Source organism: Cygnus olor, chromosome 15 (assembly GCF_009769625.2).
Source record: "Cygnus olor isolate bCygOlo1 chromosome 15, bCygOlo1.pri.v2, whole genome shotgun sequence".
Taxonomy (NCBI): Eukaryota; Metazoa; Chordata; class Aves; order Anseriformes; family Anatidae; genus Cygnus; species Cygnus olor.
In genome coordinates this window covers 13,704,569-13,721,397 of record NC_049183.1, presented here as the reverse complement: position 1 = coordinate 13,721,397, position 16,829 = coordinate 13,704,569, and the positions used below count along the sequence as shown (strand labels likewise).

Here is a 16,829-nt window from a genome sequence, read left to right as displayed (position 1 = left end):
TGAGAGGAAAGTATACTGTAATAACACTGCTTTTGTCCTAAAATAAGTGAAAACAAGCTGGTCTTGATGATTTATTGTAACAAGAGAAACTTTTTTTTTCTTCTCCGCTCCCAGTAAGAAATTCCATTGGAAAAGGTAACAAAAAGCTTGATTACCTGATACTGCCACAGAGGGAACGCTTGGTTCTCCATAGCCAATTTCATTGACGGCCACCACCCGAAATTCATAGGTCACACCCTGTTTGAGTCTGTCCAGGCTGACGGTGTAGGAGGTAGCGCTGCGAGGGATGTCCTTCACAAACATGTCCCACAGTCCTTCATCTGGAAAAGGAGCAAGGAGAGGAACAGCATTAACTGTGTGACTTGGCACTTCCTTCTGCTTGTGGAAAATAATTGTCATTAATTGTGTGCTTTAACCACAGGCAGTGGACATGCTTACCCGAAGGCTGCTCAGTGATACACACAAATGTCAGATTGCCCTGCAAGATCCCATCTGTAAAAGGATTTACTCGTGACGGGGGTCTTACAACAGCCCAGATGGAAGAGTTCCCCGCTAAAATCTGCAGCAGCACCCATGGTGACCTGAGCTGGCTAGAGCAGCTGCCAGCCATCTGGGTCCCTCCTGACCAGGTATGGTTGCTGCATCTGCATGCCTGTTATTTGACAGAGCAACTAAGCCCACAGCAACCTGGTACTTTAATGAGTCCTAATCGCATGGTTTTTGCCTGCTTTTTACATTGCAAAACTGACTTGACTATCCCAGTGCATAGGTTAGGTTTGCAAATGAATGTCAGATTTGGGTCTTGGCAGGAAGCACTGTGGCCTTGCATGAACTGGTGCCTGGTGGACTGGTGCCACTGGCGTGCTGCTTGCTTCACAATATCAATATTGAGACATCCTTTTGCATGGGCTGGACTGCAGCATGGCACAGCCCACTGAGAGAGGCAGCAGGCACTGCACTTCTGTGCCATGCATTTTTAAGCAGGAATGAGTTTTTGTTTGTATTATAAAGCTCTAAAAGTTGCTGGAAACCCAATGCCTTCTGCATAACTGATGAGAGTGTTTCAGTAGGGTAATCTCAATTCTCAACAGCCATACTGACATTTATCCTGATGTGCATCCTGACGAGGCACCGTTCCGGTCTCTGATCCATATGCGTAATCTTATATTCACTTGACTTCAATGGAAAGAACTTTCAACAAGATGGATGCTGTTACCAGTAAGAAGAAAACCAACTATAATTAAAGATGCCAGTCAATAATTTTGAGTGCAGGAATCAAACATTAATGTAAACAGACTCCTTTTCTATAACAACTGGTGCCCAGCACTTCCACTGACAAAATGGCTGTGTACACAAGGTGCCAAACTCTCAGCTAGCCTAAATCAGCACAGCTCTTAAGGATCTGACCTGATCAGGCTTCTACTTTTAGTTATCAAAGCTGTTCAAGCAATGCCTATTTTTCTCTGTATGTCCCACAGCAATAGAAGTACAGTGATAACCTCTGCACAGATACTACTGCAGCGCAGGAGCCGCCTGCTTTGAAAGAAACCCCTCTGCACTGTGAGACTCAAGCATCAACATGACTTCTGTAGCTTGAGGTGTTATCAAGGTAACAATAAAGCCAGAGCCAGCAGCACTACCCTTAGCGACTTCTGCTGCTGCGGCAGTGAAAGGCCAGAGTCTGTTCTCATTTGCTTTGCATTACCTGCGTGTAAACTAATTGAAGTCACTGCAGCAATTCTGAAACTGTGCTGGTGTAACAGAGCAAAATTTGGCCCTCTCCCTACTTCTGTGCAACAGGGAACAAAAGCAAAGATGTATTGATTAACACTGCAGGTGCATTTCCATGTGAATGTTTTAACTTTGGCATCAGTAAATATTGGCTCTGTAATTTATAACGTGCTGCACGTCTAGCAACACACACATTGACTAACAGCCCCCAAACTACATCTTTTCTGATCATGAGGTTTGGCAGTCTCAGTGGATGCAAAAAGCAAGCTGAAATGTTATTGTTCCAGCTACATTCAGAAATCCCGAAGAACAATAAAATAGGTAATTTTTCTGTCATGCTTAAAATTCAGACCAATACATTATTCACCAGCATGATCAGAGTATAATGAAGTTATCATAATGTACCATTGTTATGTATTAGTTGGATATTACAATGGCTATAAAACAAGAGATAAAATATTGACTTCCCTTTTACAGGGCAATAGATGGCTAGATTATTTCTACCACATAAACGTACAATGTAATAAAAAGGGGGTTTGGGATTTAGTTTCTCCGAAGAGGGTGGAGTGAGGGATGCATTTTCAAAGTTGGATTGTTGCAACCACCAATACTAAGAAGCATCTCAGACTATAAAATATTGCCATAATTGCTAGAATTGCCTGAGCTTTCATAAACACATTTGTAAACAGAAATAAGAGAATTTGAGCCCATTGTGAATTGTCTGAAAAGCAATTTGTTTGCATTGAAAGACGCTTAAATGGGGGAAGAAAAGGCAACAGTAGAAATGAATGTTCAACGCTCATTGCAACAAACACAACTGTACACACACACTTCCTTGCTCATTTTCTCAAACCTATCAGGGTGCACATTGCAGAATATCCAACAGACCAAGGAAGTGTAAATTTAACCACTTGGTAAAGCTTGCAATAACTTGGTAAAGCTACCCTTGAGAAGTTAGTGTGACATTTCTACCTCTCTGCCCCCTTGGCTATGGTGGTGATGGTGTGAGACAAGGACGGCTGCTGGTGGATGTTTCGTCAGGGGGATTCCTGCCTCATGGGGACTCAGAGATGCTCCAGCTAGTGGCCATATATTTTCTGGCCCACCTGAGGTATTTTTTCTGGGGGTAGAAGGGAGGGCTTGGCCAAGATGGGACCCAGCGTGTGATCTTTGGGAACCCAGAGAGATGCTGTTGCAGTTGCAGTGATTAGACATGCTTCAGGGTGGCAGCCTGGGAAGAAAGGGACATCCTTATGTCTCCCCCATTGCTGACATCAAGCAAATGCCATGCACAGGATAGTCTGCAGCTTCCCCAGCTCTGGCCAATAAGGTTTTTAATTACAGAGCTTCAGTTTATCTCATCTCCATCTGGAATATTCAGGCCTCTCTTTGTAGACAGAGATTGCAGTCAGATATATCCAAACCAAAAAAGCATTTTATTTCAGTACTGAGCTCTGTAATTAAATATTGAACAAAGACTTGTGAATTCATTCACCACATCTCTTCCCCCATCCCTTAAAAATAGGTTTGCTCTAAATGTTAGAAGTTCAGCTGAGATAGAATTCATTAGAAGGTCACCTGTGATAGCAAAGATTGGCCTTTAAGTTCAGTAGAAAATCATTAGTATACCGTACACGTCATTTTCCACTCAGTTTAGGGAGGAAGGATGTGCATACCATGGTTGGGATATCAACTGAGTATTAACTCAAGGAAACCACCAAGATAAGCCAAGTTTGCGATGCTGGACCCCTGCAAGGAGGTACAAGGCTCAGCCAGCCCCAGTCAGCTCTTGGTTCATGGCACTGCACTTGTGTTGGAGCAGAAGCCTTTGCGAGCAGTAACATCTGTCCCCTTCTGTATTTCACATGGCCTTTCAGTGGGCTCTCAGCCTCCTAACAATGCATGGGGAGAAAACCTAAATTACAAGAGAAGTCAAAACCACCATGAGCCCAGCCTGCCCTGGACATCCTCCTGTGCAGGCAACTCACCACCCTGGTGAGGTGTAGCCCAGGCACGGCACCTACAGGCCTGCCTGTTTTCACAAGCAATTAATCAGGGTCCGAATAAAACTGTCAGGAAGTAACAAGGGCTCCTGGCTCTGCTAACTCCAGCCACTAACAAACGGCTGCAGCTGGGGAGATGGAAAGCTGTCAGTTATTTGCGTCTTAAATGCCAGCCTTCCCCCTTGGAGAAAGAGGAGGGCTGTGCTGTAAAACTTTCTCCTAATGACGCATTAGGTGGTTTATGAGGGGAGAAGCAGCTGAGAGTTAAGGACCAGCTGAATGCAAGTAGCATTCCTCCTACAGAGGGCAAAATTAAAATGGGGATGCATTTGTCAGAGGCAAAGGGCTGGATTATCATGCAAACTAACGAAAGGACAAGAATGGGAAGTGAAGGCTGACAAACTGTCAGCCTCAGCATGTTGTTTGCAAGCAGAAGCAAACCAAAGGCCCCATGGCAGATGCCGGCAATGCAGCTGCACCCTTCACTTTGAATTTACTGACTTTTGCTGGTTTGAGTCCATGTTTGACACTGCACTCCCTCATTTGTTTAAAAATAAATAGAAAAGGAAGAAAACATGAAAACATTACTCAAGACACCAGAAAGAAAACTGAAGTGAGATCTGCCCTTGGGGTGTGGGAAGCGAAAACCAGCATTTATGGGAAGGACAATCCTCACTCCAAATACACAAGTTCTTCCCCAAAACGTCTGCCGCCTTCATGGAACTGATCAGCTGAGGGAACAAAAGAAAACACTATTCTGACTTGTCTACATCCTGAGCACATGATTTGTAGCTGATCTTAGGCCTAACTAGCCTATTCATGCCAGCCAGAGCGCTAGAATTATTATTATTGGAAACATATTAAGCTGCAATTAGCTCCCACTGGCCCGAAGTCATTCCCTACTTGGGAAAAGCAAACAAACAAAACCCAAAACACATGGTGGGGAGAGAGGAAGCACAAGAGGAAACCTCTGCAGTCTTATCCTGGGTCGGAGGCTTTCCCGAGATGCCACAAGCTGTAAAACAGATTGACTGAGCATCTGCTCAGCTGCCCCACAGCTCGAGATGACTGTAGCAGGCCAATACGTGTGTGAAGGCCTACACATGCACGTGTTCTCCTGGCAGAGGGGGTCCCTGGGACGCTGTGCAGAAACACCTGCTTGCAGATAGGGGATAATCGGGAAGGAAAGCCTGAGTGGGCCTGCTCAACGCTTTACAGGCCGCACGCCTGCCATTAAAGCACAGTACAGAGAGAGGAGCCTTGGAGATGACACACAGAGGGGAAAAGAGGGGCAGACCCACCTTCTCCACTCCCACCGGCAGTGCTGGGAACCTTATTGATGTGCCATTTCTGTCTTTTGCTCTGCACATCGAAACAAAGGACATGATCTAATACCCACTTCTTAGCCAGCCTAGTCGATGTCTGGGGAGCGCTTACTATGGCAGCGACAGAGGCTGCTTAATTGCATTTCTTGTAATGCACAAGAAGCTAAACTGGAATCCATTTCTCCAGAGACAGAGGAGTTGAAGGAAAAGAAAAACAGTTCTGTTTCTGTACTGTCTTCCTCTAGCACAGATCACTCTGGAAAAAATATTGGTTTGTCTGCTCCATGCTGGTGTCAGAGTATATTCAAAATGCACAAGAGGTAGTCAGTCTGGTCACCTTCCATAAATCCAAGGGAGAAACGGGGAGATCAAATGAACAATCTCAGCTGCCTGCTGCCACCACTGCTAAACCCAGCAGGATGGCTAGAGCCCTGTGAAACACAGCAGGGCACTGAAAAATTCAAAGGGAAGTGACAAAAGGGGGTAGGGGTTTGCCATTTATGACAGAAAGCCACCCTCTTACTCTGATGGAAGAGCCTTGGCAGGGAGCTACAGCAGGGAAAATGAGATGATACAGCATTTAACGTTTGGGGTAATGAGGCCTATAATAGATGACACTTGAGATGTGAAATACTAAGGTAGTGGTATTGCATTTGAATATTGGCAACAAGCTAAAGCTTTTCATCTGTCTGTTCAATGCCCCTTTTTGATCTCAGAAGGATGAATATCTTCTCCTTCCTTGATTTTATGTGAAGGGCACAAGTCAACTGCTCTTCTCTTGGACAACAAGTACTTAAAAATAAAGGTTGCTCCAAACCATGCTCTACTCCCCATATAAACCAACATGTAGAAGCAAATTCTTAGAATTATATTAAAACAGAAACGTCTCTGAATGGCCAGACCTGACAGGAGGAATTAGTTCTCTGTCTTTGTTAAGCTCATAATTCAGATTTCAAACTCCTCCATGCAGAGATGAGGAAGAAAAGCGGTACTGAAAGGAAGCCGACACTTGCGTGAAATAAGCAAGTGCTCCAATTAGTTCGTCTCCTCTCTTGGATCACATTTCACGCTTTCTACAGCTGCAACCAGAACTAAGGGTGAGAATCCAGCATACAAATGGCTAGTTCATTTGGTACAGCAGCATGAATAGGATTAAAATAATCTGAGGAGGAATTAAATGCCTCAACAGTCAGGTTGCAAGAGCAGGAGAATAAGACCTCTTCTGTGTGTTTCCAAGATCAGTGGAGTGGGGCCAGCTGGAATGACCCAGGGTTAATGCAGCTCAGACCTGCTTTGGAAGGGCTATTTTCCTTCTACTCAAAAAGAGTGGACCACAAATCCTACATCGTTAACCATGAACTGTAAAGTGTTGGTGCACATCCAAAGGTGAGACAACCCCAGAAACATCCGATCAGTTTGCAGTGCAGCAACTCACAAGTTGAATTTCCAGCTTGCAAACGATCTGTATATGTGGTACAGGTTTCCCTCTAAAATAAATTTACTCTAAAAACCCCGTTTGGGGAAACGTAAGCTGGTAAGAAAGCCTCAGTGAAGGGTTCTGGTTTAACTTCACCTGTTAACTTTTACCTGTAAACAGTGCTGTTTAAATAAGAGAGGGTATTTTCTGCATACAAAGAAATAAAGGCAGAGCCAATAAGCTGATGTAAGGCAAACGGAAGCATTGAGTGTCATGCCTCTAATTCAAAAAAACTCTTGAACACTCTGGGAAACTCCAGTGCTTTGAAAATGCACACATGTTCATTCAATTTGTTTTGAAAAAAATTATGTTAAATGACAGAAATTAGGAAGAAATGTTAGGGTCACTGCAGAGCAAGTTCTATCAAAGGCAACTATGATTTTGCAAATTTGTAGCTTCAGTGATGACCAGAATGATTTTGTTACTGGTCTGGTTAAATGCAATTAATATTGTTGGTTTTAAATACAACCTTACATTTAAGACACATCCAAGAAACAGTTAGGATCCTTTATATAGTCAAACATAAGCATTCACTTAATCAATACATAATCACGCAATGTGTAGGCACCTGGAAGTAAAAAAAAAGGAAAGAACAAGCAGCCAACATGGATATGTCAAGTATAAATCATGTCTAATTTCCTCCTGTGACAGGGTAGCAGACCTTGTCAATAGAGGAGAAAGAACAGACATCATCTATCCTGACTTCAGCAAAGCTTTTGACATCATGACATTCAAACACGGCCTACATGAAACAAGTATCTGGTAGATGCATCGACGGCTGAAAACTGTACTTGGAGAATGGGTATCAGCATTCCCTGTCAGAGTGGAGGGAATTTATCAAGTGAGATTAAACAGGGGTCTGGCAGCATTCACTGTTTTTGTTAATGACTTGGCTACTAGAAAGTGTGCGCTTAATAAATATGCAAGGGGTACCAAACTAGGAGAGGCTGCAAACAAGCTGGAGAGCACGCCTAAATTTAATATGATCTTTTCCAACTGGGAAAATATTTGGGAAAAAGCAGAAAGCAGCTTCAGTAAAATGTAAATGCCAGAAGCACAGGAGCTCTGGGAAAGCACCAAAAAAACCCACGGTGATGAGCGGACTCCTCTCACCCACTAATGCCCTCCCTGCAGAACAAACAGGGGAAGCCATGTGTGCATGCTGCTACAGTTCTGGCCCTGCTATTAACGGTGATTAGCTGCTGAGTTCTGCTGCCGAAGGATAGATCTCTATCTGTGGTCCTCAAAACACAGTTTGCAAGTATTTAAAGGTCCTTGTGCATGAGAGATGCTGTAAGCATTTAAGTGAGTTTTAATTATTAACTCTATTGGTTCATCAGTTGGATGATTTACCAGTGATGTGGCACAGTGGAAACTAGAGCTCTTAGGGTAATTTTCTGTGACTATTCCTAAACAGGAGAAAATCTGGTAAACCATGTAATAAATTAGCAAAGGCTTAATACTGGGCAGTGACGGCTTTCTCTCACAAAATCCCAGCAGCTTACTGGGACAACAAACAATCTCTCCACTAAAGGATGGGTTTCAGCGTGGACCAAAGGAAGGGAACTCGAAACACCAAGCTGTCCATGTTTCCCATGGCTTACCTGAGGGCCGTGCCTCTATAATGTACCCGGTTGTGGGTTTTTCTCCTGAATCTCCCTCAGTCCATTGTAGCGTCAGCCCAGAAGCAGATTTTGTCACCAGAATTTCCTGAGGGGAGCCAGGAGACCCTGAAGGATGAAATGACATGGCAAGTGTGGGTGGTATCAGAGACATAGTGTGGTATTCTTCATGTCTTCTAGTGACAAAGGAAAAAAATAATCCAGAAGTATTGGTCAACACACGTGCAATATAAAACAGCTCAATAGGCTACTGGGCTAATTTTTGTACTGGTTCTAGTCCCACCAATTACAAACACCAATGGCTAGGTTTTACAGGTGTGTCTGTTAAGAAAAAAAATGATATAATTGGAGGGACTTTACCTTGTTAGACTATCTGTTATCACTGATCAAATAGGAGAACCAACTGTTTTGGTACACACACTGTATCAAGCAGAGAATGCTGAATTTCAGCCTCCTCTTGGCATATCAGGATATTTGCAGACATCTCCCTGTGCACAAGCCAAAGTGTCAGGAGGAAACAATTGTAAATTCTTCCTGATTTTACATCCAGGAACCTCTGCTGGTTTAGGCAGAATTATTCTAGTACTGACTCCAAAGCATAGCACTACAACCAGAATTATGAACCACGCTGTCTGGCTGTAGCTTTGAATTCCCTGGGTGGCTAGTTTGTGCTATGATTTATTCACACTGTTTTGTTTATTCACATCAGTCTTTTAGATTTCAGAAAAAAAAAAAAAGAGATGTGTTTTTCATGGGTAGTTGTGAAACCCACTGAATCATGCCCTGAGCTTCTGTGACTCAACTTCTCCTTGGCTTAGAAATCCATGTTAAGCCCCAAGTGCTTTATTTCCTGCTGCTGCACTGCGTTTGCATAACTTATCTAGCTCATGACATGCTTTTATGGTTCCACTTACCTTCTGCTGGCCCAGCTGTGACATTGGCTTGCAGTTCAGGTCCATAGGCAATGGTTCGGGCTTGCACTCTGAATAAATAGGTCATGCCCTTGGTGAGATCTCGGACCTTCAGCCAGCGTTGCCAGTTCCCTTTTATGTCCACAGTCACCACCTTACTGACCCCTGAAGTAGCCACAAAGATGAAAAATAAGAGAAGGTTGCAGTGGAAAAAAAAAAAAAAAAAAGAAAAAAATAGCTTTTTACATCTAGATGGTAAGTAAAATTATCTAACTGTTTGCTAAGAAAGTATTTCTTACAATTAGAAGGAGTTTAAGTAGTGATAATAGCCAATTTTCAGCACTGATAAGTATAATTAGAGTTTAAGCTTGATAAGTGGGTACTGACAAGAAAAAAACCTTACAACACAACTGGGAAATTACCAAGAGACTACACGCAACTTCACTAATTACTCTGGGAAGAAAGGAAGAGGTAAACGAAGAGGACTGCAGCTTTGCAGATTGCTTCTTATGCAAGCATTTCTCTGTTCTTCTTTGCCAAGTAACCTACAATGCTGCCCTGGAGGAGGATGTAAGGGCCAGGTTCTTTCCTTTGTTCTTGTCCCGGCTTCCACCATTACCAAGTGAATGCAGAATGAAGGACAAATATCTCATAGGTAACTTCTGGGTATAAATACCACTGCAAAAGGGGATGCATTCAAAGCATTATTAATTTGAACAAGGCTAAAGTCATGACTTGTGTTATCACTCCTCCTCACTCTTTAAGAATTTTTCTTGCATGGATGAATTAAAATATAGTTTTTACTGATAATTTCTAAAACTAAGTAAATAGAAATAATTTGATACACGAATTATTTTACAAAACAAAAAATGTTTGAATTAATAGAGTCCTTTTGGCATTTTTTGGTCCTGTAGATGTATGTAACATTTCAAACCAAGAAGATACGAAGTGGAAAAATGTTTTTCCCACTTGAGAAAGCTGTCTGCTAGTTTTCTCTCCAGAAAAAATACAGAATGAAGAAGTGTTTCAATCTGAATGCTTATTTTATGCAAATCAAGATGCCTCTTTCAGTTTTTATCAGTTAAATAAAGAATAACGTCCAAGTGATTTCTGTTCAAAGTTTTCTCCCAGACAATTTATAATTCTGAGAATCTTTCCTCGGTTAACGAGGAAGCAGTAAAAGTGCTCCTTCCTTCCCTAGGTGTACTATATCATTTCTCAGAGACAAATCATGAAGCATTTGTCATTTCAAAGTAACGTTCTGAAAAAAAGAAGGAACTGTTAAAAAAAGGCTCCAGGGCAATTTTGTTGTCTATTATGGTGTAAAACATAACACTGTAAAGCTTAAACAATAAAAGGTCAAACAGGGAGAAGACTGCGCTACAGGACAGATCACCGTTCAAAAGTTTTGCAAAACGGGCAGGTTTTTCTTGGTGGCTCATGAGCAAGAAAGCAGGAGGTGTCACAATGGTGAGGAGGCTCAGCCAAGAATCACAGATGGGAGAAAAGTCAAAAGATACAGGAAAAGGTTCTGGTCCGGGTGTTTTACTGTAGCGTAGGCACGGAGGAACTCAAGACCTGGGACTGGGAGGACCCTGCAGGATGAGGGGGTCTGGCAGGTAGGTGGTGGCCCCACAAGCCCTGCTGCCTGGTGACATTCAGCACATTCAGCAGATGTGCTCCATCTTCAGAGAGTTTGGCTTTGCCTTGCCCCGTAAGTAAATGAGCACGGCTTTTCTACCTTTCTAAGCAAAATGATGGCTTTGAGGGAGGGATTGCTTACCACAGAGGGAGAATAAATGTTTGATGAAAGAAAAATGTTGGCACAAGAGCAAATGGGTAGAAACTGGAGAATAAATGTAGGCAAAAATTTAGAATGGAAGGAAAAGCCCTCTACAACCTCCGGGCTCACCCCAGAAATCTTCTACAGGGGAAGAGGAGATAATCTGGAATCAGAAAGAGCAGAGGTGGGGAGGAGAAGAAAAGAAAACAAAGATTCTGAAGAGGTTAAATCAAATGCATATAGAGAAAATATGACCTGACACTTTCATACTTTCAGGGAAAAAAATGTATTCTTAAACATTGTGTAAGAATGAATATGAGGCAGAAAATGTCCACAGAGCCTGAACCTCCTGCATACCCTGTGCACATTTCTTGGTCAAAATTAGAAATGCTTTCCGCATTAGCTCTTTGTGCTTGGATCTGCCAGCCATAAAGGCTGAAAGTGCTTTTATTCTCATGTTTTCATTCCTGAGTATAATTTTCTCAGTGCATGAGACATGGATATTCAGACAATATAGATCTTTATTCCTTACAGAAGCAGCAAATACTAGTGGTTGATATCCTCATTTCTTTGGAAAAGAGCTTAAAATGGATTGGCAATGGCTGAAATTACTCTCCCTGCTGTCACACTGCCAAAGTTGGACATCCTATTGAACTACTGGCAATCTACCAGGAATCCAAAAATATTAATACGACCATCCCCAAACTGCAATCTTTTCTAATTCACCTTTGAAATTAATTTACATTTGTTTTCAGATAAATTGCCAAATTATTTTCTGTTGCTGTTCTGGCAAAGGAAACATTTGTGGCCACCACATTGATGTGGTATAGCTTAAATCTAGTGCTGGGTTAAAAATGCTGCCTGAAAACTCTGTGTAAACAGACACGACTAAATCTCTATCACAGTTATTCTCCCCTGTCAAAAGTAGCAGTGGTACCAGTGATGACTAACACATTTGATGCCCAGGCAATCTTTGCGATAACAGAAGTGACACATGATGTGATAAGAAACACAAATGAGCCTGACGACTATTCTGGGATGGAGCCCACTCAGCAATTTTATAGTGCAACATGGGAAGACAATCATGCACTCTCAGGCTGAGTTTCCTCTTCTCCCACATTGGGTAACAATGGCAGTAAAATGACTTTTCAAATCATGCAGAATATAGTTTGTGCAAGAAAATGAGAGAGGACAGACAAAAGCTATATTCCACAATATTACAGTTTGCTGAATAGTTTTGGCAAAAGCAGAATTGGTTTACTTACCCTCTGCCACCTGGCCTCTCTTGGAAAGTGGCAGAGAGCAAGTAGGAAATTGGGGAGAGATAAAAGATGCTTCAGTGCATTTCTGTCATTTTCCTATGAATATGTATGATCTTAGGTCTTTCTTACCCTGGACGGGAGCCAAAGGCTCATAGACTACTCGATAACCCTGCAGGACTCCATTCGCTGCTGTCGGCTCGCCCCAAGACACATTGAGTGTCGTGGAAGTGATTTCAGAGAATGCCAAGAAGCTGGGAGCACTGGGTGCTGAAAGGATTACAAATATGTTGAATTGCAGCAGGCATAGTGAATCTGATATACATATATATTATAGAATACTTTTTTTTTTTCCCAGCCTAAATCTAAAGGAAACAAACTAAGAGTGGGATTTACCAATTGGATCAAAATTTCCCATAATCAATCATAAACACAGCCTGTCCTAAGAAAACCACCCACTCCACTGCAAAATTGGATCTCAAAAGCAAGCAAGGAGACATGACAAAGAAGGAAAAGACTCTCACAGGGACACTAAGTTTGTCTTTGCTCTCTATCTAGCTGCTGATTTTCAGAAAACATGCAGCATTTACATGTTTGATATCCCCCTGTCATTTCTGGTGGAAATGTGCTGCAGATGCTGGGATTTCTCAAGTTAACTCCCTCAGAAGAGCAGCAGAATTGCAGGGCTGAGAGACAGAAGGGCACTAAGTGAGCACACAGCTCAAGTGCATGCTTCCTCCTCATGGCCAGCCACAGCGGTGCTGCCTGGTGCACTGCTGGAGCGCTCCCACTGCGGTCACATCCAGCACAGCTCAGTCTGTGTGGCTTAAAAAAAAAAAAAAAAAGATGAATTGCAAAAATCACAGCACTTCTCTCACAAGACTGCTTGGGGAATTTCCAGGCTCTGTAGACAAGTTTAGATTTTCAGATGTGATAGCAGAGGCCACAAAGAGATCCACAGACAGTTTCATTCTGGATCAGCTCGCCGATGGATCAGTCATTCTGCCTTTCTGTTCTAGCTTCCGCTGCACTGCTCCCTTTCCCACGATTGCCTTTTCTGATCCCTCTTTTTCCCCCTCCACAACCATTATAATGTAATGACCCATCTAAAGATAACTCTAAACACCAGTACCCTCCTGGACAACCACCCCAGCTGCTGCCCAGTTACGTGCGGATGACCACCAAGTCCATGCTTTGAGGCAAGAAAGTGATCCCATACCAGCCTGGTGTGTCCTGCCCTGCGAGGGGCTGCTCCTCGGGCCGTCCCCGGCTGCATTGAAGGCAGAAATGCAGACCATGTACCGCGTGTGGCTGGTCAGGTTTTTGAGCCTGACGGTCGTCTCCGGAAGGAAAAGAACCTTCACTTTCTCTGTGTCATTTTGGACGTCGCTCTCCCAGTAATAAATCTGTTGGAAGAGTGAGATGTTTTAGCATCTCCTACACCTCTAAAACATCCCAACATTACAGCTGTAAAAGATCAGGAAGATGGAGCAGCCTTGCTCTGGACTCCTCCATTAAATGGGATGCTAACACTTCTTACCACGGGCTCAATCTTCTCCTTTCCTTTGGAAATTACCTTGAGTCCTGTGACCACGTAGCTGAATACATCATTCAAAAATAGAGCACAAGTTGAAGAATGTGGCCTAATGACAATAGATAGCAGGTGCCAGAGCTCAGCAATGACAGGTCAGTTTTTGAATTCTCCCTAAAATGCTAGCTGCCTGTCAGCACTGGCACCCTGATACAATGCTCCCATAATTTGCCTCCCTATGCACACAACAGTTTCACCATTTGTGTTCATAGGACAGCCAAGCAAATGCCTTCCTGAAGAGGGTAATAAAGACTTTCCCTAAAGTTCCTTGAGGTACTTTTCCCCATTCTCGCCTTACATAATTTTTATCCCGATGCCATAAAATTAGGCTTTGGAGAAGACGATTCCAAGAGAAAAGTGTTGCCAGCCCTACTTATTGGACAGGCCTGGCACGGAGAGCATTACAACAGGCCAAAGCAAGCCAGAAAGTTGAAAGAATGAGCCAAGGCAAGACTCTACCTTGGCTCTACAATCCAAGCTGTTAGAGCCATCTATATACATAGAAAAGGAAAAGAACATGAATTGATATATAAGGTTGCTTGTTACTGCCAAGAAGGGATGCCAGATTATTCACATTGGCTTGGCTTTTCTTCGCTTATGGATCTAAATTCATGGAGAGAGGCAGAGCCAGACACTGAACCCAAGCCAAGCTCCAGTGTTTGTAGATTTGCCCATTTCCACTCTCTGAGGGTCCATTCTCTTGCTGGAGAAGCTAAACAACATGCTTGTGCAACGTCCTTGTCTCCTATGAACCAAATGCAATTAATACTATGATTTAATTTTGTTAAAGTTAAGGAAATGAAATAATTCTTGTGAAATCTGACCTGGCTCCGGCTTCTAGCTTGGAGGAAGTACTGCTTTTCCTAATAGCTTTGGAACAATTGATAGAAAGCTCAGTTAGTTTTCTTCAATACTTTTTTTGCCCCAAGCTCTGCTGTGTCTGTTGCTTTTTGGAGCAGATACGTTGCCTGAATAAGTGTAGCTGCCTCCCTGTCTGTATGCCCTGTTTCCCCATGCTCTCCTTTCTCTGCAAATAGCAACACTCTTTTCCTTTTCTCCCCGCTTTCCCCTGCCTCATTCTCTTTCTTTAGATTTCAGGACACAATGCCATTTCCACACTGCAGTCTGAATTCTGTTTTAATTTGCCTTGTGCAGTGAGGGCAGCTGTAGTTGTAGAGCTATCTTACAAGTAAGAGCAAAGCCAAGCAAGACAAATGAAACCAGCAGAAGCAGAAGTATTGCCTTGTAGCCTTGTATATTCCCATTTTGGCTGTCGGCAGGAGGAGGGTCCCAGGTGAGCTCCAGCTGGCTCGCAGAAAGGGAGTTTACGTGGATGTTCTGTGGGGCCATCGCTGGCGCTAGAGAGAGGAGGACAGAAGAATTAATAGTGACCAGCAGAACTAGTTCATATCCAGGCTGCAGTGTTCCATTTGCGGAAGGACCCAGGACAGACTGTTTACGCCACCAGCCAGCTAACAGAGCTGGCCCTGGAGGCGTCAGCATCGCGGGGAAGTCTCAGGTATAAAGCGGCAGCGCGTGTGGACCGAGAAGCTGCCGAGCCTCCAGAGAACGCGATGCTCTGTCTCACACAGACCAGGTTAGACAGTGAACAAACTCAATCCTGTCAGCAGCTTTGGGAAATAAAAGCGAATCTTTTCTTTATTCTGTGGTAATGTTTCAGGCTTGCCTTTGGCCGCGACACTGGGCTCCTCAACAACAGTCTTGAAAGGAACTGTGGGAGCAAGGCAGGCCCCTCACACTGGCAGCCCGGCCTTTCTTACAGGCCTTTGTAGCAGCCTGAGAATGAAGGCCAAAATGCTGTTGTAAACCACCTCCCAAACCAGATACTAATCAATTCAACTAATATTTTATGTATGACAGAATGGCTTTTAGCTTGCTACTTGTTAGCCCTGATTTCATTACACCTACACATACCGGACCCCCTCGGCTCCCGGTGACACTTCTTTGCATTGTGCTGTGCAAGAAAACTAATCTTTAGCTTCCTTCAAGTGCACCTGGGTCACACCAGCTTTCCCTTTTGTTGGGATCCAACTCAGTGCAGGTGGATTTTCCTCCCCAGTGGCTAGCAAGGTCTGCTTTCCAGACCTGCTGCCTCTGCCTCCAGCGGATCTTAACAAAACAGCACGTTTTGTTTACAGGAGAGATGCCGAAGCATGTCATGTTCAAACTCCAGAAGTGGGAAGGGAAAAGCAGGGCAAAGGGCACGTTTCCCCTTTCTCTGTGCTCATGGTGCTGCAGCCTTCACCCAGACTACCTGAGAAAGCTGCCTCTTTTCTCTCTGCCTGTTTATGGGCCATAAATAGAAGTGATAAAACATTCACTACTCAAGTAAGATAGCCCCGGTTATCTGTTCCTCTGGAGACTTCCTTCTTTAGAGAGAATGACCTTCATAAGTCACACTTTTCTACCGATACTCCCTCCCCCCAGCGTTATAAAATAAAATAGTAATTAACACCCACTCAGCCTGACACCAACTATTTATTTTGTTCTAACTGTGTGGTTTCCATATTATCACTGCCCACCCTGCCGTTAATGGAAATGTTAATAACCAGCGCCAGGTTGTTGTGACAGATGCTTGGGCTCATTATCAGAAATTCTTATTTACCGCTCCATTAAACGACAGAATCGCACAAAAAAACAATTCAATCAAAACTAACTGGAGGAATTTTAACAGCCACATTAATAATCCAAAACATAAATAAAGTTCATGTCTTTTGCATGTTTGCCACCGGCAACTCTATTGCAAAATTATTGCTGTACAATTAAAATGTGTAAGGCAAAATTGAAAATAGCCATTATCTCAGTGCTCAGCTAAAACTATTTGTTTGTTATATTTTTTTTTTTTGTTTCTTTTTTTGGCTGGATGTACCAAACGCATGAGGTGACAATGACTCTCAGTAAAACATAGGTTTGGCTTGTTCACATGGGTGCTCTCATCTAATTGCTGCCCTGCTTTCCTCTGTTTCTCTGGGGTATCGAAGGGAGCAGCTAGCTGGCTTGCTGGCTGCATTCACTGCAATGTAGTGCTGCTAAGGACCAAAAATCTCAGGATTTTGAGACTTTCACAGCACATAACAGAGTGCGAAGCCAAAGCGATCACATAATA

The 16,829-nt window shown here is 43.2% G+C and overlaps 1 protein-coding gene across 5 annotated transcripts in view; it reads right to left on the bottom strand.

Moving 5' to 3' along the window:
* Window positions 1-16,829, bottom strand: part of SDK1 (sidekick cell adhesion molecule 1) — a 394,723-nt gene that overhangs the window by 17,879 nt on the left and 360,015 nt on the right. For all 5 annotated transcript variants that reach the window (XM_040574955.1, XM_040574954.1, XM_040574956.1 and 2 more), the window contains 6 exons: window positions 14,945-15,060; window positions 13,331-13,517; window positions 12,244-12,381; window positions 9,073-9,234; window positions 8,141-8,266; window positions 156-320 (listed from right to left, as the gene is read on the bottom strand). In XM_040574955.1, the coding sequence (XP_040430889.1) occupies window positions 156-320; window positions 8,141-8,266; window positions 9,073-9,234; window positions 12,244-12,381; window positions 13,331-13,517; window positions 14,945-15,060 (894 nt within the window). The remainder of the gene's footprint in view (window positions 1-155; window positions 321-8,140; window positions 8,267-9,072; window positions 9,235-12,243; window positions 12,382-13,330; window positions 13,518-14,944; window positions 15,061-16,829) is intronic.